Source organism: Ahaetulla prasina, chromosome 7 (assembly GCF_028640845.1).
Source record: "Ahaetulla prasina isolate Xishuangbanna chromosome 7, ASM2864084v1, whole genome shotgun sequence".
In the NCBI taxonomy this organism is placed as follows: Eukaryota; Metazoa; Chordata; class Lepidosauria; order Squamata; family Colubridae; genus Ahaetulla; species Ahaetulla prasina.
The window spans coordinates 3,427,355-3,451,135 of NC_080545.1; the positions used below are offsets into that span (position 1 = coordinate 3,427,355).

Sequence of the window (23,781 nt, forward strand, 5' to 3'; positions counted from 1 at the left end):
TGGGAACGATGAAAAGATTAATAGTAGCGCAAACTTAGTGAATAGTTTGACAGTGTTGAGGGAATTATTTGCTTAGCAGAGTGATGGTGTTGGGGAAAAAAACTGTCCTTCTGTCTAGTTGTTCTAGTGTGCAGTGCTCTATAGCGTCGTTTTGAGGGTAGGAGTTGAAACAGTTTATATCCAGGATGTGAGGGCTCTGTAGATATTTTCACAGCCCTCTTTTTGACTCGTGCAGTAGATATATAGGATCTGTGATTTCCTCTGCTTCTGGTAAGCTCAACCACAAATAATGACAGGAAAGGATGTTGCATTGAAAAAAATATATACAAATGGCGACTGCCTTTTAAACAGCTGTTGAAACTGAGAGTTTGAATGCTTCTAATATAAATTGTCGGCCCACGTAAGACTAAAAAGAAGAACTTGTGTCTGTTTTGTTTTTTTTTAGCTTCTCCTCTAATCAGTGAAGAGATTAAAAACCAACTACCATCTATTTAATTTCCCTTAATAAAAAACCCCAGGCTAAATTATATTCACTATTGTAAGACCTACAGACTTAGCTGAATGGAGCCAGCCTGTTCCAAAAAACACATCAAAAGTGAGAGATTTATTGATATGCGGCTACCGAGATATGTTCCGAAGTGGACGACATGAGTTGTGAAGAACTGAACAGCAGGAAGCAGGGGGAAAAAAGAAATACGACGGAGATAAAAATCACTTAAGGAAGCAGTTTTTGACAAGTATCAGTAACAAAACGTACTCAGGAAATGGCTATAAATCTTCCCTTTCAAGATCAAAAGATGCGACCAGTGACCCAGTATTTGTTTCGTTCATTCTGTCTTAAAAAATGCATAGACCTGGAAATGTTAAGATTTATTTATGTTACAACAAACATTTTAACTTGACTTAGATGGGTTTTGGGGCTGGTTAAAAAAAAATAGCTTGGATATGATTTACGGTTCAGTTTTGACAGCTGGCTGTTTAAAGGGAGCAATTTAGGCTGCTTGGGAATGAATTAATTATCCCCCTGTTTAAACATGATTTATATAATCTCCTTGGGCTTTATATAAGCATTCAATTTTAATTTGTCATCGTTGTAAACTTTACCAGTAAATTTAAGAGGATTCTAACCTAATAATACAAGGGACGTGGTGGCTTAGTGGCTAAGATACTGAGCTTGTTGATCAAAAGGTCGGCAGTTCAGCGGTTCGAATCCCTAGTGTTGCGTCATGGAGTTAGCTCCCGTTACTTGACTCAGCTTCTGCCAACTTAGCAGTTCGAAAGCAGGTAAAAAAGGCAAGTAGAAAAAATAGGGACCACCTTTGGTGGGAAGGAAACAGCGTTCCGTGCGCCTTTGGCGTTGAGTCATGCCGGCCACATGACCACGGAGACGTCTTCAGACAGCGCTGGCTCTTCGGCTTTGAAAGGGAGATGAGCACCGCCCCCTAGAGTCGGGAATGACTAGCATGTATGTGCAAGGGGAACCTTTATCTTTTAACCTAATAATGCTAACCATTTCAATCTAGCTTTTTTTTTCTGAGTGAGGTGGGCAAGTCCCTATGTTTGATAACAACATACCTGGTGAGCTAAAATATAGATATTATGCCCAACATCTTTTGGCGAAATATTGTCATCTCCATTCTCCTCTTCTTGATCGCAGTCAAGACCCTGGTTATATGCATTCTTCATGACGTCCACCTCAAAAAAAAAAAAGTTTCTTTGATAATTAAATTGAATGAGCTCTTAGCCCCGTTTAGTTTCAGGTAACACTGTCTGCATATTCTTAATACTTTTCTCCAATCTCAATTAAATAATCTGTTTATATCCCACCATATTTTTTTAAATTTGTTTGCTGTGGCTGAAGATGGCCTCTGGTGGCTCAGCAAACTAAGTCTGTCTGTTATTAACACAGCTGCCTGCAATTACTGCAGGTTCAAATCCCACCAGGCCCAAGGTTGACTCAGCCTTCCATCCTTTATAAGGTAGGTAAAATGAGGACCCAGATTGTTGGGGGGGCAAGAAGTTGACTTTGTATATAATATACAAATGGATGAAGACTATTGCTTGACATAGTGTAAGCCGCCCTGAGTCTTCGGAGAAGGGCGGGATATAAATTCAAATTAAAAAAAAAAAAAAGGCAGGACAAGAAGCAATGGATGGAAACTAACCAAGGAGAGAAGCAACCTAGAAGTAAGGAGGAATTTCCTGACAGTGAGAACAATTAACCAGTGGAACAACTTGCCACCAGAAGTTGTGGGCGCTCCAACACCAGAGATTTTTAAGAAGACTTATAGCAGTTTGTTTCGTGAACGTTCAAAAGTTATAACGGCCCTTAAACAAGTGACTTATGACTGCTTTTCACACCTACGACCGTTCGGCATTTCCCATGGTCACGTGATTAAAAATTCAGACGCTTCTCAACTGACTCGCAGTTATGACGGTCGCAGTGTCCCGGGTGTGTCTGTGACACGTGATCCCCTATGGCGGCCTTCTGACAAGCAAAGTCACTGGGTTGTGGTTCACTTCACAACCAGGTTTATTAACTTAACCGCTGCAGGGATTCGCTTAACAACGGTGGCAAGAGAGGTCGTAAAACGAGGCAAAATTCACCTAACGAATGTCTCAGTCAGCACCAATAATGTGGGGCTCAATTGCGGTCGTAAGTTGAGGATTCCCTGTACTCTAGTCACTGCGGGGATCAAAACCAGCTTGCTAGCTCGAAACCTCAATTAATTTTTTGGGGTTGTTTTTTTTTTGCCGTTTTCAATTATAAAACCACCTGAAAAGATACTTACGAGCTCTTTGGGTCTCATGTTGAAAAGGACTCTCTCTGCATTCTCGCTGTCATGCCTGCTTTCCATGATAGCGAGCAAAAGCTTCGAGGCGTTATTCTGAAAGACATCGAAGCCAATTAAGACGTCGTTAAAATCTATTTCATGGACCGATGAGCCTTATTGTTGCTTTAACCGAAGCTGCAGGCGCGGCTTTCCTTACGAGAACAAGGTTTTTAAATGCCTTGAATCTTTTTATGGATTTTTTTTTAAACGCGTGCTTTGTTTTATGTGTCACATCATGACCTGTTTCACTATAATCGCAGAACTAATTAAAAATAAATATGTATTTATAAGCACCGGATGTCGGCAATGTGGCTGCTTCCGTACCGTGCGTTGACCTAAACACTGTTTGTTTTACAATGGTGGCGTTTGCAACCGCTGCAAAGAAAAAAAAGAGTTATAAAATTGGTTTGGTCACGTGACAAACCCATTTTATGACTATTGCAACTGAAGACCATTATGGACAGGCTCCGTTAGGGTTGTAATGGAGCAATCTAGAACTAAGGAGAAATTTCCTGACGGTGAGAACAATTAATCAGTGGAACAACTTGCCTGCAGAAGTTGTGGGTGCTCCGTCATTGGAGGCTTTCAAGGAGAGATTGAACAAAATGGTATCCAAAACGGTATACCGTCTTGTTCTGTCTCCTTCCCTACTTCGGACCCACGAGCTGGCCTTCAGCCAGTGGATTCACGGCTCTTATCAGTCCTGGCAGAGAAATCGCAGCTGCCTGCCAAAGTTCAAGCAAATGACTCACGTAGCAAGACTTTCAGCTCTTTTTGAAACGGTTCAGCTAAACTTTTGCTTCCTGTGGAGTGAGAGCAGTCTCAAAGCTCCTTATATATTCTGTGGGGTGGGGCTCCTGCCCCACCCTTCTTTTTGATGATGCTGCCTCTCTAATCTTCTGAAGCGCGGGTCAAGCCAAGCTTGATTATTATTATCAGCTGGGTCTGAAGGCGTAGCCTGGGGAAGGGAGGAATCAGGGGATGACGGCCTCGTTACATCCTCCGACTGGTCTGGTTCTGGCTCCTGGAGCCGAGCCAAAGGAATCGGTGCTCCCAAGGTAAGCCTTACCGGCCCTTCCCCCTCACTCTCGGAGTCACTTTCGGGCATGAGACCATTTTCAGGGGCTGGAGTCACAACACGTCTCCAGTTTGAGCAAGGGGTTGGACTAGAAGATCTCCAAGCTCCTGTTGTGACCGAGTCCCAAGTAATGATTACCAAACACAATTCAGTCCTGAACAAACATATTTTATTAAAACAGCTGAGAATTCATTCATTCTCAGCTCAGTTCAAAACAAATTCTTCATAAACAGTCCTTCGGCTTTATCACCAACCTCTGCTGTCTTTGGCAACCTGCCAAAGGATTTTCTTGGCAACCCCCCCCACCACCACAAAGTTCAAGAGATGCTGACAAGAAGTAATGGAATCAACGCTGCTTTTCTACAAAGAACCCAACGGCTCGTTGCTGCTCTTTTAAGCCTCATGGGAGGGGCCAATCATCTCCTGGCCTTACTCCCGAGTTGTCCTTTTTGATTCAGCTGCTCTTGCCTTCTGGCAGCTCTTCGCATGCGTGTACTAGAAACAGGCTCCTCCTGTTCCTCAGGTAGCACATTCCAGGCATTGACCACTCTGTTGCTGAAGTCGTATTTTCTGCAATTGAGTTTGGTGCGGTTTACCTTAAGTTTGTATCTATTGTGTGCTCGTGTATTGTTGTGGTTGAAACTGAAGTAGTCATTGACAGGTAGAACATTGTAGCAGATGATTTTATGAGCTATGCTCAGGTCATACTGAAAGCGGCGTAGTTCTAAATTTTCTAAACACAGAATTTCAAGGCTAGTGGCATAAGGTATTTTGTTGTGAGCGGAGGAGTGGAGGACTCTTCTTGTGAAATATTTCTGGACACATTCAATTCTATTACTGTCCGATAGGCAGTGCGGGTTCCAGATGGATGAGCTGTATTTGAGAATTGGTCTAGCAAATGTTTTGTATGCTCTGGTTAGTAGTGTAATATTACCGGAGAAGAAGCTATGCAAGATTAGGTTTACAACTCTTAATGCCTTTTTGGCGATGTTGTTACATGGGCTTTGGCACTTAGATCATTCTTTTCCAAAAACACCACACTACTAACCAGAGCATACAAAACATTTGCTAGACCAATTCTAGAATACAGCTCGCCTGTTTGGAACCCTCACCACATCTCTGACATCAATACAATTGAACGAGTCCAGAAATATTTCACAAGAAGAGCTCTCCATTCCTCTGTAAACAACAAAATACCTTATCCCACCAGACTTGAAATCCTAGGCTTAGAAAACTTGGAACTCCGTCGCCTTCGACAAGACCTAAATTTAACTCATAGAATTATCTATTGTAATGTCCTTCCTGTTAAAGACTACTTCAGCTTTAACTGCAATAATACAAGAGCAACCAACAGATTTAAACTTAATGTTAACCACTTTAATCTAGATTGCAGAAAATATGACTTCTGTAACAGAGTCATCAGTGCTTGGAATACTTTACCTGACTCTGTGGTCTCTTCCCATAATCCTAAAAGCTTTATCCAAAAACTTTCTACCGTTGACCTGACTCCATTCCTAAGAGGTCTATAAGGGGCGAGCAAAAGCGCACAAACGTGCCTACCGTTCCTGTCCTATTGTTTTTCTTTTCTTCTTCCTATATATATATAGATGCTTATACCTCCCAATATTTACTCATATATATGTTTATATACTATAAAATCTTTTTATATGATGTTGTGACAAAATAAATAAATAAATAAATAAAATAAGTCATTTGATACGACCACTCCAAGGTCCTATAATTCCATACCTTCAACTGCAGCACTAGGTCCATCCGATATTTTCCAAGGGGGTTGATATCATTTAGGATCAGCGCAATGATGATGTCGATGCCATTGGATTCATGGGTGGCTATGCAGGTCTACAAGAGGCAAATAAAGAAAGACATTTGAGATGACGACACATCCCGTAAGAGATTGTGTCCTTCCTCTTTCTCATTCTTTGAAAGATGAATAATGTCCTAAAGGATGTTGTGCAGATCAGCAAACCCAGGGGAAGGTCCCGTTGATTTCATTTGTCATCTTCTACGCGGGAAAACAGACCCAAGGATAGACAAAATACTTGTGTACTGCACCACTGTGACCGTTGTACATCTTCTCCAGTGGAAAAAGAGAGTGCGCTTCAAGGTATTGGTTACCATCTTTAAAGCGCTCCATGGCTTAGGACCGGGCTACTTACGGGACCGTCTACTGCCGGCCTCTATCTCCCAGCGTCTGGTGCATTCCCACAGAGAGGGACTCCTCAGGGTGCCGTCAGCCGAACAATGTCGACTGGCGGCCCCCAGGGGGAGGGCCTTCTCTGTGGGGGCTCCGACCCTGTGGAACGAACTTCCCCCCGGGCTTCAACAACTACCTGACCTTGGGACCTTTCGCCGCGAACTTAAAACCTATTTATTCCGTTTGGCTGGACTGGCCTGATTTTAAATTTTAAATTTTAAATTTTAATTGTGGGTTTTAAATTTCTGTAATTTTTATGGGGTGTAATGTTATTTTAATTTTTCTGGCAAATTTGAATCAGTTTTTTAAGGGTTGTTTTAATTATGGTGTATGTTTCTGTTTGTATTTTATTTGCCTGTTCACCGCCCTGAGTCCTTCGGGAGAAGGGCGGTATACAAATTAAAACATCATCATCATCATCATCATTATTATTATTATTATTATTATTATTATTATTATTATTATTATTATTATTATTATTATTATTATTATTATTATTATTATTAAAAAGTACACAATGGAGGAACTGAACCGGCAACAAATCCTCATTTCAAATCATCCCAAATTCCTTGTGTGTCCAATCACACTTGGCCAATAAAATTCTATTCTATTCTATTCTATTCTATTCTATTTTCCTCAAAAAATCATGCAAAAACCAAGCGCAGTTAAGTCCAATTGCATTTCGAAAAGCACCTTTGAGATAACCATGACCTGGATGATTGAGAATTTCCATAGCCAATGATGGACAGGTATAGGTTTTTGTCAAGGAGGCAGGGACCTTAAACCCATGATATCAAAGAGAAGACAATATTGGTGGCTCAGGGTTGAACCATGGGGTCCTTGGTGCTTTCTGACCTTGGTTACTTTCTCACAGATGTTTCATTACCCAACTAGGTAACGTCATCAGCGCTAGAAGGGAGAACGGTTTGTCCCCTTGTTTATACTCCAGTGGGGTGTCCTTTCAGTGTTGCTGGGAGTGTTGTTTTCTTCTTTTGGGATCTTGGTCAGGCTGTTCACTATCTGATTGTCTATGAAGATTTTCAGAATTCCAAATTGCTTCAAGTTCTGACTGAGAACCGAAGAAGCTTCTCGGATGAGAAGTGAAACATCTTCAAGGAAAAAACGAAGAAAGCCCAGTTGCCTTTGGAAAAAGTACTGTTGGGATTGCTATTTGTTTGTTTGTCTGTGTAGTTAGATGGTAGTTGGATGGTAGAGAGCAAACCCCACTCAAAAATCTAACACTGATGATGTTGCCTAGTTGGGTAATGAAACCAAGCTCAGAGAGTTCCAAGCGCCCCACAAGCCATTGCTGGGAGATATGGGGGTGGGGAATAGATCTCATCCCTGGACTAAATCCAGACCCCCCCCCAACTTCTGTTCTAAAAACATATGCAAGGATTTGGTATCTAAATGACCAATAGAAGAATTAACACATTGACTACAATTTCTACCCTACGGTAGCGGCCAAAATTGTGGAAACCTTTTGGGAAAAGTGTATTTTCCAAAACTAGCTAATAACACCACTTTTTTTTGGGGGGGGGGTGTCATACTATAAAATTATATATCAATGGAAAGACAATTTAATCAAGAATGTCATGCAATAACTTTTATGAAGGATTTGCTATTAGAATAGCAGCTACAGTAGAAAGAAAAAAAGTGAAACACGTAGAAAAAACGAGATATACAAAAATGATCACCATAGAAAAAAATGAGATATACAAAAATGACCCCCATGTGAGTTAATACTTCATTGGGTAACCTTTAGCATGAATTACGGCCTTGTAAGGTCTTCCCATGGAGTGAACCAAGTCTTTGAGTTCTGCAGCTGTTCTAATGTGAAACCAAGATTGAATGATTGCTTCTGTTAACTGGGTTTGATTGCTGGGTCGCTTCTGACTAACCAGTTTCTTTAGTGGGCTTTATTGATTTTCAATTGGGTGAAGGTCTGGGCTATTCCCAGGCCATTCCAGCAATGGAATAGGATTATCTTGAAACGCCCCCCCCCAAAAAAGTGGTGTTATTAGCCATCAAACCACAAAAATATATGTTTTCCACAATTTTTGGCCACTACTGTAGAAAGGCCATGCTCTGACACAGGTTATTAATTAGGGATTTTTGAAACGAAGAAAGAAAATCTGAATCCACATTCAATTCAGATTGTTCCCTAGGGGGTCAACCTACCTGATTTTCATGGCAGGGGCCTTGGCAGTACTCAGTCAAACTTTCAAGAGTTTGATTTACCAAAGCTACATTTTTTTCTTTGATGTATAGGCCCAGAAGTCCTAGCCCGCCTGTGGTACTTCCGCAGATACAATCCAAGAATTGAAGGGTCTCGCAAACTAGGTTGTAGTTGGTCTTGTTGTTCTGGTTTCTTAAAAAGTTCTGGAAAAAAGGAGAAAGGAAACCACTGTACAAACCGGTGAAAAGTAGACAAGGGTTCAAATTGGAGGTGACGCTAAGCTACGGTTAAAATAATTGCTATTGTTACGATTCTCAGGGGATGCATCCTACTTTTAACTTAGTTTGAACTCAACATCTTTTTTGTTACGTGGTGACCAAAACTGGATGCTCAAAAGATGTTGAGGCTCTAGAAAGAGTGCAGAGAAGAGCAACAAAGATGATTAGGGGACTGGAGGCTAACCCATATTAAAGAATGGTTGCTGGAATTGGGTATGTGTAGTTCAGGGGTCTGCAAACTTGGCTCTTTTAAGACTTGTGGACTTGGAGTTGAAGTCCACAAGTCTTAAAAGAGCCAAGTTTGCAGACCCATGGTCTAATTTAATGAAAAGAAGGACTAGGGGAGACATGATGGCAGTCTTCCAATACCTCAGGGGCTGCCCCAAAGAAGAGGGAATCAAGCTATTCTCCAAAGCCCCTGAGGGTAGAACAAGAAGCAATGGGTGGAAACTAATCAAGGAGAGAAGCAACCTAGAACTAAGGAGAAATTTCCTGACAGTTAGAACAATTAATCAGTGGAACGACTTGCCTCCAGAAGTTGTGAATGCTCCAACACTGGAAATTTTTAAGAAAATGTTGGATAACCATCTGTCTGAGATGATGTAGGGTTTCCTGCCTGGGTAGGGAGTTGGACTAGAAGGCCTCCAAGGTCCCTTCCCACTCTGCTATTCTATTCTATTCTATTCTATTCTATTCTATTCTATTCCATTCCATTCCATTCCATTCCATTCCATCTTTTCTTTTCTTTTCTTTTCTTTTCTTTTCTTTTCTTTTCTTTTCTTTTCTGTTCTGTTCTGTTCTGTTCTGTTCTGTTCTGTTCCCTTCCCTTCCCTTCCATTCCATTCCATTCCATTCCATATTCTATTCCAGGCGTGGCCTTACCAAGGCTTCATAAAGCGGTACTAATATTTGAAGTGATTTTGATTCTATGCCTCCATTGATACAACCAAGGGACTGGCTTAACTTCAATACTAAAATGCCCCGTAATAATACTGTAGCCTACCTGGAGTTCTCGATTGTGATTCTCACACAACAGTTGGAGAAACCTCAGGATGGGTTGCATGATCACAATGGCCGGACTCATGGTCATTTCTTCGGATGTTTTTTCGTCTGTGCACCCTGGCTCTGACCCTGGACCCATGAGGTCCGTTTCCGGATCCATCTCTCTGCGGTACACGCAGTAAGCTTTGGATGTTGCAGTGGAGGCTTCTGCCAGTTGTCCTTTCATGCCTTCTTTCAGGTGGAGGTTGGAGTCCCTAACTGTAGACAAGTGAGAAGAAATGATTGCAATTACATCTGCACCATAAGGAGCACACAATGGGGTTTTCTCTGTCCACCCTTTGAGTCCGTTTTGATTCCTGGTGATGTAGATTAGATTAAGGTTAGATTAAATTAACAGAGTGGGAAGGGACCCTGAAGGTCATCTGATCCAACCCTCCCCCCCGCCCAAGCAGGAGACCCCCTAAGCGCTCCATGGCATTGGGCCGGGATACTTACGGGACCGTCTACTGCCACCGATTGCCTCCCACCGACCCATGCGCTCTCACAGGGAGGGACTCCTCAGGGTGCCATCAGCCAGGCAGTGCCGGCTGGCGACGCCATGGGGAAGGGCCTTTTCTATGGGGGCTCCCACCCTCTGGAACGAACTTCCCCCAGGACTTCGCCAACTTCCTGACCTTCGAACCTTTCGCCGCGAGCTTAAGACACATCTTTTTATCTGCGCAGGACTGGACTAGAATTTTAAATTTTAAATTTGGTTTTAATGGGGTTTTACTATTTTATTGGGGTTTTAATATTCGGCCGTATTTAATAAGTTTTTTAAATTGGGGTTTTAACTTGTATTTATTTATGTGTATATTTTACTTGGCTGTAAACCGCCCTGAGTCCCTTGGGAGATAGGGCGGTATAAAAATATGATTAAATAAATTTCTGACAAATGGCAGTCCGGTCTCTTCTTGAAAGCTTCCAGGGATGAAGCTCCCACAACTTCTGAAGGCAACTTTTGTTCCATTGAATATAGAAGTTCAACCCCTCTTGAATTCCATTGACTCTTAAAGTAAAGATAAAGGTTCCCCTCGCACATATGTGCTAGTTGTTCTCGACTCTAGGGGGCGGTGCTCATCTCCATTTCAAAGCCGAAGAGCCAGCGCTGTCCAAACACATCTCCGTGGTCATGTGACCGGCATGACTAAATGCCAAAGGTGCACGGAACGCTGTTACCTCCCCACCAAAGGTGGTCCCTATTTTTTCTACTTGCATTTTTTTATGTGCTTTCGAACTGCTAGGTTGGCAGAAGCTGGGACAAGTCATGGGAGCTCACCCCGTTACACAGCACTAGGGATTCGAGCCGCTGAACTGCCAACCTTTCAATCGACAAGCTCATCATCTTAGCCACTGAGCCGCTGCATCCCTATTGACTCGAATCTAGCCACAATTCAATGCTGACCATTAGCTGACTCGATTCTCGTGCAGAAGCCTGAGCAATAAATCTTGTTAACTGGAACTTAACACTTGGTGCCAATTCTTTGCGCCTCACAAATACTTGCTTTACGGGGAAACTGAAAACAATTGTTGTGGCGCAATCTCTGGGCCCATCAATCCTGGGAGAAGTAAGTGCTGCTTGAGGTCATGACAGATAAATGCGACTTTCATGCTTCAATAAACCTTTTGAGATCAAATCAAATTCACTGCTCAACCCCGGTGGCTGACCACGGCTGTGTTATATCAATCACGGCTCCAACAACTTGAGCAGTTAAAAAAAAATTGGCTTCTGACAGAGAGCGCTTATTCCAGGAAAGTTCCGTAATAATTCTTATTTATTATTTACTACCTGGCTGCCCGTGCTTCGCAACGAAACGATGTGATCGGGCATGATAAATTGACACTTAAAGCCTGAAACTTAATGTAGAATGTGTAACTCCGTAGCATCAGAGCGTGTTAATATAAGGCAACTGGCAGTTGGAACAGAGGAGGGGGAGTAGAACGTCCCAGCCCACAGGCCGGATGAGTCACGCGCTGGCCACGCCCACGCCCAGTTTAATGAAGGGGTAGCCTCAGAGTGTGTTAATATAAGGCAACTGGCAGTTGGAACAGAGGAGTAGGAGGACGGGGAGTAGAATGTCCCAGCCCACAGGCTGGATGAGTCACGCGCTGGCCATGCCCATGCCCGATTTAGCGAAGGGGTAGCCTCAGAGCGTGTTAATATAAGGCAACTGGCAGTTGGAACAGAGTTCCTTTCAGGTGGGGAGGGGGAATCGAACGCCTAGCTCCTTAGCATCAGAGTGTGTGAATTTAATACTGTATAGGAAATACTATTGATCTGATGGTCATTTCAAAAAAATCCTTTCTTAGTGAGCACCTAGAAGCCAAGAGGAACAGAGGTGGCAAATTTCACGTTTGTAGGCTTTACGGTTTTGGCGATTTCGTGATGAGTGAGTGGTATTTGGCTTTTATATATCTAGATAATAGTAACAACGAATTATAATAAATAAATAGAGGTAGTCCTTGACTTACAACAGTTCATTTGGTGACCGTTCAAAATTACAACAGCAATGCAAAATGTGACTTGATCTTTTTACACAGTTACGGCTTGGCAACTGACTCATATTTATGACGGTCGCAATGTCTCGGGGTCACGTGATCCCCTTTTGCGCCCTTCTGACAAACAAAATCAATGGGGAAGCCAGATTCACTTAGCAACCGGGTTACTAATTTAACATCTGCATTGATTCACTTAAAGGAAAGTCGTAAAATGGGGCAAAACTCACTTAACAAAATTGAAGACTACCTGCAAATAAATTAAGCAACTCATAATCAAAGTGATAAAAGAATAAACTGAATTGTTTCTGTTTTTAATTACCAATCGTGTTTCATTTTGTTCTTATTTATTTTAGCCGTTAGCTGCTTAGAGTCAGGTATATGAGAAGGGTTGCCATATACATTTATGGAATAAATGAATGATTGAAGAAATGAATGAATGAATGAAGAAATGACCAAACAAATGAACGAATGAACAAATGAACAAACAAATGAATGAATGAACAAATGAACAAATGAACAGACAAATGAACAAATGAATGAATGCATGAACGAATGAACAAATGAACAAACAAATGAATGAACAAATGAACAAACGAATGAACAAACAAATGAACGAATGAATGAACAGACAAATGAACAAATGAATGAATGCATGAACGAATGAACAAATGAACAAACAAATGAATGAACAAATGAACAAACAAATGAACAAACAAATGAACGAATGAATGAACAGACAAATGAACAAATGAATGAATGCATGAATGAATGAACAAATGAACAAACAAATAAACAAATAAATGAACAAATGAATAAATGAATGAATGAAGAAACGAATGAATTCTACAACAGCAGAATTGTACTTCGATGTATGTCATTTAAAATAGGCTGTCTTGAAGTCCTAAGAAGCAGAATAGTGATTTAGGAAAACCTTCATTAATTAGGTTTCTATGCTCAGGTAGTATATATACATCAATGTAGGCCAGGCTAAATCACAAGTGCTCTTATTCCTGTTGTTGTTGTTTTTTAAACTGAAATCTGTTTTTCTCCTGACTGCCCTGAAACCAGCCTAAGGCAAAAAAATATTCTCGGTTGTTTCTTTTCCCCTCCGCTTACCTCTCTTTTTTGGAGCTGACACAGTCAAGTCTGTTTCCTCGTCCTTCTTTTTGCTGCTCAGATCAATCGTGTTCACGGTCACAGTGGATCGAATTTCCAGCTGGGCCGCTTTCATCCGATCGTACAAAACTTTGAAAAACTTTTCGGATTTTTTCCGCTCGTTCAATTGTTGATAAAAGGAATACTAAAGAGGAGAAAACGAAGTAGGGGGCTCAATATCTCTTGAGGGCTCAATAAAGACAATGGATTTTAACACATTAAAATGGTTAATTCATAATCTGTACTCCTACATAACCCGCATTTGATCAGATAGCCTGTCCTTTATTTTTTGTATCTCCCCGTTTTTCTTCCCAGTTTAAATCCTCATCACTGACGTATCTATTTTTGTGAAGTAGTTCAGACGAGAAGCACCCCTAAAAGCTCTCACTTTATCGTGAGGTCACATGAACGGAATTAACAGGCAGTCCTCGACTTACGACCACAACCGAGCCCAAAATGTAGGTTGCTAAGTGAGGCAGTTGTTGAGTGAGTTTTACTTCATGTTATGACCTTTCTTGGCACCGTTGTTAAGTGAGCCACTGAAGTTGTTAAGTTGGTAACGCGGTTGTTAAGTGGATCTGGCTTCCCCATGGACTTTGCTCATCAGAAGGTTGCAAAACGGGATCACGTGACACCCCCTAGGAACCCTGCAACCGTCATAAGTACACGCCAGTTGCCAAGCGTTCAAATTTTGATCACGTGACCATAAGGATGGCTGCAACGGTCGTAAGTGGGGGGAAAATGGTCATAAATCTCTTTGTCAAGGTGTCCTAACCTAGGCTGGTCACTAAATGAATTGTTGTAAGTCAAGAACTCCCTGTACCTGGGAACATCTCTCTATTGAAAACCCTATTCCACAAATAACACCCTACATAGTTACAGAAACTGGCCAGGGGACAGTTCCCTATGGTTTATATATTGAATATCATTACGATCCCTGCGGTAATATTTTTAGTTATTTTCCTATTCATTCTCAACCCTAATCCTGTTTCCTTCCTTGCCTTAGGAAATTTAAGGGTTAAAATTGACTGGAGCGTATTGAGGTACCAAAATGCACCTGGATTTGAGTGTTTCCTCCTTCGAGCAACGCAATGCCAAGCAAGATGGCTTCCGAGAATATCCGGTCATTTTTGGTACTAACGATGACATCGGTGACCAGTTCTGAAGCCCCTTCTTTATCCAAGAGACACTGAATGTCATGCATGGACGCCCCGGACTTGTCCACATCTTGTCCAGAGAAGGTCCCTGAAATCAATGAGTTTCATTGACAAATTAATTGGGATATTAAGATGTTTTTGAGGAAAAAAAGAAGATTCATTCTTAAATTTTCCGTGAAGGATTATCTCATTCTCTCTCCTCTTATCTCTTATCTTGTAATGTCTTGCCTTGTTATCCCATCCCATCCCATTCCATCTCATCTCATCTCATCTCATCACCATCTCCATCTCCATCTCCATCTCCATCTCCATCTCCATCTCCATCTCCCCATCTCCATCTCCTGGTAATTGACTCAAAGTCACCCAGCTGGCTTTCATGCCTGAAGTGGGACTAGAACTTACCTTCCTCTGATGATTGGCCCAAAGTCACCCAGCTGGCCTTCATGCCTAAGGTGGGACTAGAACTCACAGTCCCCTGCTTTCTGGCTTGATGCCTTAACCACTAGACCAAACTACAGTAACTCCCTATTCCCATGAATATATTCCCATGAACTACACTAGGGGAAAAACCCCAAAGAGCTGTTCTTCATCCAGATGTTTTAAACCCAGGTTACCTCCACTCTGCAGGGGTTTGGCGTAGCTGCCAGACAGATGGCCGTTGATGCTCCCTCCGTAGTCTCCTTTAAAATAGCGGTTGAGAAGTATTTTCCGCAGGTTGCTCCCCTTTAATAGGATCAAAACAGAGAGTAAGAATTAAAGAAGGTGGTAAATGTATTCCTAGCTATTTTATTTTCAAGTCTGCAATGTATCGCAAAACACAACTCATTTATTGTAATTCTAAAAGAAACTGCATTATTCTATATTCTATTCTGTTCTGTTCTATTTTCTTTTCTTTCCTGTTCAATTGTCTATTCTGTTCTCTTCTATTTTCTCTTCTCTTCTATTTTCTCTTCTATTTTTTGTTCTATTCTGTTCTGTTCTGTTCTATTTTCTATTCTATTTTTTGTTCAATTTAAATCTGTTCTGTTCTGTTCATTTTCTATTCTATTTTCTATTCTATTCTGTTCTGTTCTATTTTCTATTCTATTTTCTGTTCTGTTCTACTTTGTATTGTATTGTATTCTATTCTATTTCCTATCCTATCCTATCCTATCCTACCCTACCCTACCCTACCCTACCCTATCCTATCCTGCATTCAATTCTATATTTTCTTCTCTTTTCTCTTCTCTTCTCTTCTCCTCTTCTCTTCTATTCCTTTTGCTCCTGCTTCTCTCATTCTTCTCCTACTATCTCTTCTTTCCCTCCTTCTCCTTCTCCTTCTCCTCCTATTCTGTTCTGTTCTGTTCTATTTTCTATTCTATTCTGTTCTATTCTCTATTTTCTATTCTGTTCTGTTCTATTCTCTATTTTCTATTCTGTTCTACTTTGTATTGTATTGTATTTTATTTTCTATCCCATCTTATCCTATCCTGCATTCTCTTCTATATTCTATATTCTCTTCTATATTCTATATTCTCTTCTATATTCTATATTCTATTCCAGTGTTCTATTCTATTCTATTCTATTCTATTCTATTCTATTCTATTCTATTCTATTCTATTCTATTCTATTCTATTCTATTCTATTCCTTTTGCTCTTACTTCTCTTACTTCTCTTCTCCTACATTATTCTCCTACTACCTCTTCTTTCCCTCCTTCTCCTTCTCCTTCTCCTTCTCCTTCTCTTCTCTTCTCTTCTCTTCTCTTCTCTTCTCTTCTCTCTTCTCTTCTCTTCTCTCCTATTCTATTCTATTCTATTCTATTCTATTCCTTTTGCTCTTACTTCTCTCATTCTTCTCCTACTACCTCTTCTTTCCCTCCTTCTCCTTCTCCCCTTCTCCTTCTCCTTCTCCTTCTCCTTCTCCTTCTCCTTCTCTTCTCTTCTCTTCTCTTCTCTTCTCTTCTCTTCTCTTCTCTTCTCTTCTATTCTATTCTATTCTCTCCTATTCTATTCTATTCTATTCTATTTTATTCTATTCTATTCTATTTTTACATGCCCATGCACCACAGATGCAGCGTAACCCAGGATCTAAAGGAGCTGCAAACAGGGGGTGCAGCACAGTCCTAAAAATGCACAATGACATTGTGGTCAGGCACACTTAAACAGAATTTTTAACGGTGCCTTGCGTCTTCAGAAAGGGGCAATTACAACTAAAGAGAATTCCCCTCTAAACTGTAAATGGCATTTTATTGGAGAAAAAACACAGGTTACATTGAATAAAACTTTATAGCTTGCCCCTCCAAATATGGCAGAGAGCACAATTGCGTTGGCCAGGTGTCAACATCCGTACAACTATGGCAATTTTCAGTAATAACAAGGCTGCAATTCACATTCAGGAGCATCTGGTTCTTCCCTGAAAGTGGCTTCTACAGCTTTTAAAAGTATACTAATCTGGAATGTAAACAGCTCTCAGCTGACTCCCAATCTTTATGCGCAATGGTAATACGGCATATAGTAGGCTTTGAAGCAGCAGCATAACGGCCTTATTGTAAACCGTTAGTAAGCCTCCTGAACAATAGCGACGCGGAGATCAGAACAAAACTCCGAGAGGACAACAGGAATTTGTAAATGTTAAACAAAGCGCCGGCTGGTTAGTTGTGGGCCTTTCTTTTGGAGAAACACAACCAACAGCAGGATCCTTTCTAGTCTGCGAATTAAAATTCGGTTACAAGAAAGCTGCGCGAGTCATCTGAATTGATCCGAAAATTCACGTGATGCACGTGTGCATTAAAAAACAACAACCACAAACCCCCACCTGTATTCCCAGGTGTTGGTCTAGAGGATTGCCCCATATCCCTTGCAACTCCTGGGACAGCAGCACATCAGCCCTCTGAGCATGCCTTGAAGGACAACGAACTCACTCCAGGGAAGTCGGTGGGTAGGCAGAGAGAAGGCTGCGGGAAGGCTATGTGCTTTGCAGGGCACCCCCAGGGCAGAAGAGAATTCTTCAGCCTTGGTGTGGAGAGGGAGCAGTGGAGCAGAAAGGGAGGGAGGGAGGGAGGGAGGAAGGAAGGACAGAAAGAAAAAAAACAAAGAGAAAGGAAGGAAGGAAGGAAGGAAAGAAAGAAGGAAGGAAGGAAGGAAGGAAGGAAGGAAGGAAGGAAGGAAGGAAGGAAGGAAGCAAGGAAGGAAGGAAGGAAGGAAATAATGAAGGAAGGAGGGAGGAAGGAAGAAGGACAGAAAGAAAAAGCAGAAAAAGAAAAGAAGGAAGGAAGGAAAGAAAGGAAGGAAGGAAGAAGGAGAGAGGGAAAAGGAAGGGGAGAGAGAAAGTAGAACATTCATCAAGAAAAGAAAGAAAGAAAGAAAGAAAGAAAGAAAGAAAGAAAGAAAGAAAGAGGAAGGAGGAGAGACAGAAAAACTAGGGAGGGAGGGAGGAAGGAAGGAGGGAAAAAAGAAACGAGAAAGAGAAAGAGGGAGAGAAGGAAGGAAAGAAAAAGAAAGAAAGAAAAAGGGAAGGAAGGAAGAAAGGGAGCAAGAGAGTAGAACATTCATCAAGAAAAGATGAAATGAAATGAAGAAAAGAGAAAGAAAGAGTGAAAGAAAGAAGGAGGAAAGGAAGGAAAGAAAGAAAGAAGAAAAGAAAGAAAGAAAGAAAGAAAAGAGAGAGAGAAAGAAAGAAAGGGAGAAAGAGAGAGAGAGAGAAAGAAAGAAAGAAAGAAAGAAAGAAAGAAAGCGGGAGGCAGGGTGGGAGGAAGGGAAGGAAGGAAGAAAAGAAAAAGGAAGGAAGGAAGAAGGGAGCAAGAGAGTAGAACATTCATCAAGAAAAGATGAAATGAAATGAAGAAAGAGAAAGAAGAGTGAAAGAAAGAAGGAGGAAAGGAAGGAAAGAAAAAGAAAGAAAGAAAGAAAGAAAGAAAGGGAGAAAGAGAGAGAGAGAGAGAGAAAGAAAGAAAGAAAGAAAGAAAGAAAGAAAGAAAGAAAGCGGGAGGCAGGGTGGGAGGAAGGGAAGGAAGGAAGAAAAGAGAAAAGGTGAAAGAGAAAGAAGGAGGAAAGGAAGGAAGGAAAGAAAGGGAGAGAGAGAGAGAAAGAAAGAAAGAAAGATAGATAGATAGATAGATAGATAGATAGATAGATAGATAGATAGATAGATAGATAGATAGATAGATAGATAAACCAGGGGAAGCGAAGGAGCCGTTTCTCTCTTTGTGCCGCCGGTTGCATAACAGCTTTCAATTTCCACCTTCCTGGGGGTGTCACAATGATGTACGTACCAGCAATGCCAAAACAAAAAAAACAACAACCCAACAACACCCCCCCCCCTTCTCTACCCTGCCTGGAATGAGAACCGGCAATTTCCCGGCTGGTGCGTGAGTGGGGCCAGGGCCCGCTGGGCCAGCTTAACTCATGCAGCCTCACGGCTCATTCAGAAAAGGGCCCTCATTGAATTGCAGGGCCAGGCACTCAGCCGGCCACGTGACGCGGCTCCTCCGCAGAAGCCCGTGCCAGACGCTTGCCAGAGAGTTACACAACCACAGGCTGTTGCCGGCTGCGAGCACTGCAGTCTCTGACACCCTCCCGACGAGCCATCGCACCCCGCAAGCGCCTCCATCTGCACCCACACATGGACAGGCCGCGTGTCAGCGGGCCTCAACACACCGCCAGAGTCTCTGATCCCATCAAGGTTGAGGGGGAGCGAGGATGAGCGGTCTAAAAAAACCTCATTCGATCACCCCAGTAAAAAAAAATGATTAAATTAAACAAGTGGATTAAGTTAAACACTATAAAAACCCAAACAAGCCACAGGGTCTCAAAGAATTGGAGCTCCACTTCCATCCCAAAGTTCCCCCTTTTGGGTCTCCTTTTGCTCAATTGCCATTCCAGGGCAAGTAGTCCTCGACATACAACGGTTTATTTAGTGGCCATTGGCACTGAATGGTCACTAAACGAAGGATTGTACCGCATCCCCTGGGAAGCGGTTGAGAGGTGCGATTTTGCAAGAACCGGGAGATGTGACCGGTTCTACTTTCTTCTCAAACCAAATGTATCGCGTGGTTTTTGCAAATACAATTGATCTTTTAAATATAAATGGGCCTGGCTAGTCTAGTGAAGAGAAGGACCGGGGGAGACATGAGAGCATCTTCCAATATTTGAGGGGCTGCCACAGAGAGGAGGGGGGGTGTCAAGCTATTTTTCAAGGCACCTGAAGGCCAGACAAAAAATAATGGATGGAAACTGAACAAGGAGAGATTCAACCTAGAAACAAGGAGAAATTTTCTGACAGTGAGAACAATCAACCCATAGAACAGAAGTTGCCTTTGGAAGTTGTGGGAACTTCATCACTGGAGGCTTTCAAGAAGAGATTGGACTGCCATTTGTCAGAAATGGTGTAGGGTCTCCTGCTTGGCCAGGGGGGTTGGACTAGATGACCCACAAGGTCCCTTTCAACTCTGTTAATCTGTGAATTTAATAATCCATCTTTAATGGCACACTGATTTTAAATAAATTTTCTGTTTGGGCTACTTATATATACTGTATATATATTTTCATATATATATATATTTGTTTTCTGAGGTTTTCACGGGTGTTTGTATGTAGGTCTTTGGTTGTTCGGGTTTTCTCCCGTGTAAAATTGGAAGTGTCTTCAAAATTTTCTTTTTTATAGACCGAAGAATGAAAAGGCTCCAGGGCTTGTATTCAACATGTCAACTTCTCAAAGCTGAAGGCCAGAATACCTGCAGATATCTGGAAGGGCAGGCTGGGAAGATCTGAAGAAGATTCTGCCCAAGGAGCGGTTCAGAGAAGAGCTAGCAAAGCCTGCAGCTATAAAACAGACAGAACAAAAGAAAGAATATCTGAAGAGACCTTCTTAATTTCTTGAGCTGTATAGGAGGGGGGAGGGGCAGAGAATTGTGTTTTGAGGTTTAGAAGGTTGATGTTGGCCTCACAGAGATGAGTATGTCTAGTTTAATGAAGAAAAGGACCAGGGGGTGACATGATTACAGTATTCCAGTATTCGAGGGGCTGCCCCAAAGAAGAGGGAGTCAAGCTATTCTCCAAAGCACCTGAGGGTAGAACAAGAAGCAATGGGTGGAAACTAATCAAGGAGAGAAGCAACCTGGAACTAAGGAGAAATTTCCTGAAAGTGAGGACAATTGATCAGTGGAACGACTTGCCTCCAGAAGTTGTGAATGCTCCAACACTGGAAGTTTTTAAGAAGAGGTTGGATAACTATTTGTCTGAAGTGGTGTAGGGTTTCCTGCCTAAGCAGGGGGTTGGACTAGAAGACCTCCAAGGTCCCTCCCAACTCTGTTATTCTGTTAAGATGAGTCCATTCCATTTTACTGAAAAGCTAGATTGACAGTACTTTGCAAATCCTGCCTTGGGATTGTTAGAGAAGGGAGGAAGGAAATAAATGGAAATTCTTCCTTATTATTTTTTTCTTTCCTTGTCCGCAAGGTAGCTGATACGGCTTCAGAACCACAGTTCTGTGGATCTTCAGACACAAAGAAGAGGAGGGTCAACTTATTCTCCAAAGCACCAGAAGGCAAGAATGGATGGAAACCAATCAAGGAGAGAAGCAACTTGGAATTAAGGAGAAACTTCCTAACACTGAGGACAATTAACCGATGGAACGGCTTGCCACCAGAAGTTGTGGGTGCTCCAACACAGGAAGTTTTTAAGAAGAGACTGGACAGTCCCCCTGTCTGAAATGGTGTAGGGTCTCCTGCTTGAGCAGGGGGATGGACTAGAAGACCTCCAAGATCCCTTCGAACTCTATTCTGATTGATTGATAGACTGAAAGATTTTGCAATCAAGTCCTAACTCAACTCTGTTAGCTGTTGATCCTACTCAAGTCGGTCAAGTGCTGCCATCTGGCGAGGCAACGTGACAAACAGCATTACAGGTTGTTATTTTGTGCAGTTTTTCCTGGTTATTACTATCCAGGAGCTGCTGTGGAACAAAAAACCCAATATTAAACTAAGATCTTTTTAAAGTGGCTTCTCTTCTTCTCTAATTCTTTGTTCTCACTTCTTTCTTCCCATCAGGACGGATCCTGCCATCCTGATCCTTTTCCTTCACAATTATAATCTGTCTGTGTGGGATTAGAAGTATTCTAGTGTAATCTTCATTCCAATATTCTATTCTATTCTATTTTCTCTTCTGTTCTATTCTTTTTGCTCCTACATCTCTCATTCTTCTCCTACTACCTCTTCTTTCCCTCCTCCTCCTCTTCCTCCTCCTCCTCCTCCTCCTCCGCTATTCTATTCTATTCTATTCTATTCTATTCTATTCTATTCTATTCTATTCTATTCTATTCTATTCTATTCTATTCTATTCTATTCTATTCTATTCTATTCCATTCCATTCCATTCCATTCCATTCTTCTCTTTTCTTTATTATTCTATGCTATGCTATGCTATTTTCTGTTCTATTCTATTCCTTTTGCTCCTACTTCTTTCATTCTTCTCCTACTACCTCTTCTTTCTCTCCTCCTCCTCCTCCTCCTTTTTCTATTCTATTCTATTCTATTCTATTCTATTCTATTCTATTCTATTCTATTCTATTCTATTCTATTCTATTCTATTTCATTTCCATTCCATTCATTTTTTCCCAAGATGGTTCAAATTTTTCCCTAGACTTCATTCACTTTGCCCTGGAAATCAGATCAAAGCATTTATCCTCTATTAGGTGTTAATTAAGCATTGCAAACTTTTTATTTAAAATCCACAGCCGATGCAGCCCATCAGAAATGGTATAGGGTTGACCTACAAGGCCCCTTACAACTCTGTTATTCCGTATCTATATCTAACCAGCTTTTCAGGACTAAGAGCCGGGCCTTACCTCTTCAACGAAGCTATCTTTCTGGTCCAGCATTTCCCGCAAAGTCTGCAGGATTTTGATGCAAAGTTTTTCTTCCTTCTCCATTAGCCGTTTGGTATGGTTGATCAACCTTAAAATAAAACATCAGGCAAAATATAACTTTCAAAGCCAGCGGGCCTCTCCTGATTTATTCCGCTTTTGCTCTTTTTCATGTTATATTCGCAGCTTTTACGCCTACTGTGCAGTTCGTGAATGGGGGCCGTTGTAAGGAACAAACCTTTGCATCCCTACTTAAGCAAAAGAACAACATATTTTTTCGCAACCAAGCACTACAAGACAGCACCTGGCACTGGTGATGTTGGGTTGAGTCTGGCCATGAAATTTTGCAATGCAATAACTTATTTCCTTGGAAAGGACAATAACTGAGAGCAAAGCCAACTCCTTACTAGAACTGAGGATGTTACCTAGTTGGGTCAGGAAACATCAGCAAGAAAATAACCAAACTCAGAGAGCACCAAGGACCTTCACAGTCCTCCTCCTCCTCCTCCTCCTCCTCCTCCTCCTCCTCCTCCTCCTCCTCCTCCTTTCTGCAAACCCCACTACCTTCTTAGCACTGATGCTGTTACCTAGTTGGGTCAGGAAACATCAGCAAGAAAATAACCAAACTCAGAGACAGCACCAAGGACCCTTACAGTCCTCCTCCTCCTCCTCCTTCTCCTCCTCCTCATTATCATCATCATCATCTCTGCAAACCCCACTCCCTTCTAGCACTGATGATGATACCTTGTTGGGTCATGAAACGTTTGCAAGAAAACCACCAAGCTCAGATAGAACTCCCACAGTTGTCGTCCTCCTCCTCTACTTCTTCCTCCTCCTCCTCCTCCTCATCTCTGCAAACCCCACTCCCTTCTGTCACTGATGATGTTACCTTATTGGATCATGAAACGTCTACAAGAAAACGACCAAGCTCAGAGAGCACCAAGGACCCTACAGTCCTCCTCCTCCTCCTCCTCCTCCTCCTCCTCCTCCTCCTCCTCCCCCTCCTCCTCCTCCTCCTCCTCCTCCTCCTTTCTGCAAACCCCACTACCTTCTTAGCACTGATGCTGTTACCTAGTTGGGTCAGGAAACATCAGCAAGAAAACACCCAAGCTCAGAGAACACCAAGGACCCCTCAGTCCTCCTCCTCCTCCTCCTCTTCCTCCTCCTCTACTTCTTCCTCCTTCTCTTCCTCCTCATCTCTGCAAACCCCACTCCTGTCTATCAGTGATGATGTTCCCTTGTTGGGTCCTGAAACGTCTGCAAGAAAACCACCAAGCTCAGAGAGCACCAAGAACCCCTCATATCAACCCTGAGCTACAAATATTCTCCTTCACTGGAAATAGCTTAGCTCAGAGAGGGAATAAATTTCTGTAACAGCTTCCACTTCGTTAAAGGGTATCTTCAGCCTCCAAGATAAATTACGCTGAACTTTTCCACGTTATGTGAGGATAATAAAGAAAAACCATGACAAGAAACTTTCCAGAAAGAAAATTAGCACCGATAAAA

General features: G+C 41.9%; 1 protein-coding gene across 5 annotated transcripts in view; it reads right to left on the reverse strand.

The window, feature by feature from the left end:
* ITPR2 (inositol 1,4,5-trisphosphate receptor type 2) overlaps positions 1–23,781 on the reverse strand; it is a 134,030-nt gene that overhangs the window by 39,725 nt on the left and 70,524 nt on the right. For all 5 annotated transcript variants that reach the window (XM_058189724.1, XM_058189723.1, XM_058189721.1 and 2 more), the window contains 9 exons: positions 22,258–22,366; positions 15,051–15,159; positions 14,337–14,524; positions 13,241–13,424; positions 9,588–9,844; positions 8,309–8,509; positions 5,662–5,772; positions 2,793–2,888; positions 1,576–1,695 (listed from right to left, as the gene is read on the reverse strand). In XM_058189724.1, the coding sequence (XP_058045707.1) occupies positions 1,576–1,695; positions 2,793–2,888; positions 5,662–5,772; positions 8,309–8,509; positions 9,588–9,844; positions 13,241–13,424; positions 14,337–14,524; positions 15,051–15,159; positions 22,258–22,366 (1,375 nt within the window). The remainder of the gene's footprint in view (positions 1–1,575; positions 1,696–2,792; positions 2,889–5,661; positions 5,773–8,308; positions 8,510–9,587; positions 9,845–13,240; positions 13,425–14,336; positions 14,525–15,050; positions 15,160–22,257; positions 22,367–23,781) is intronic.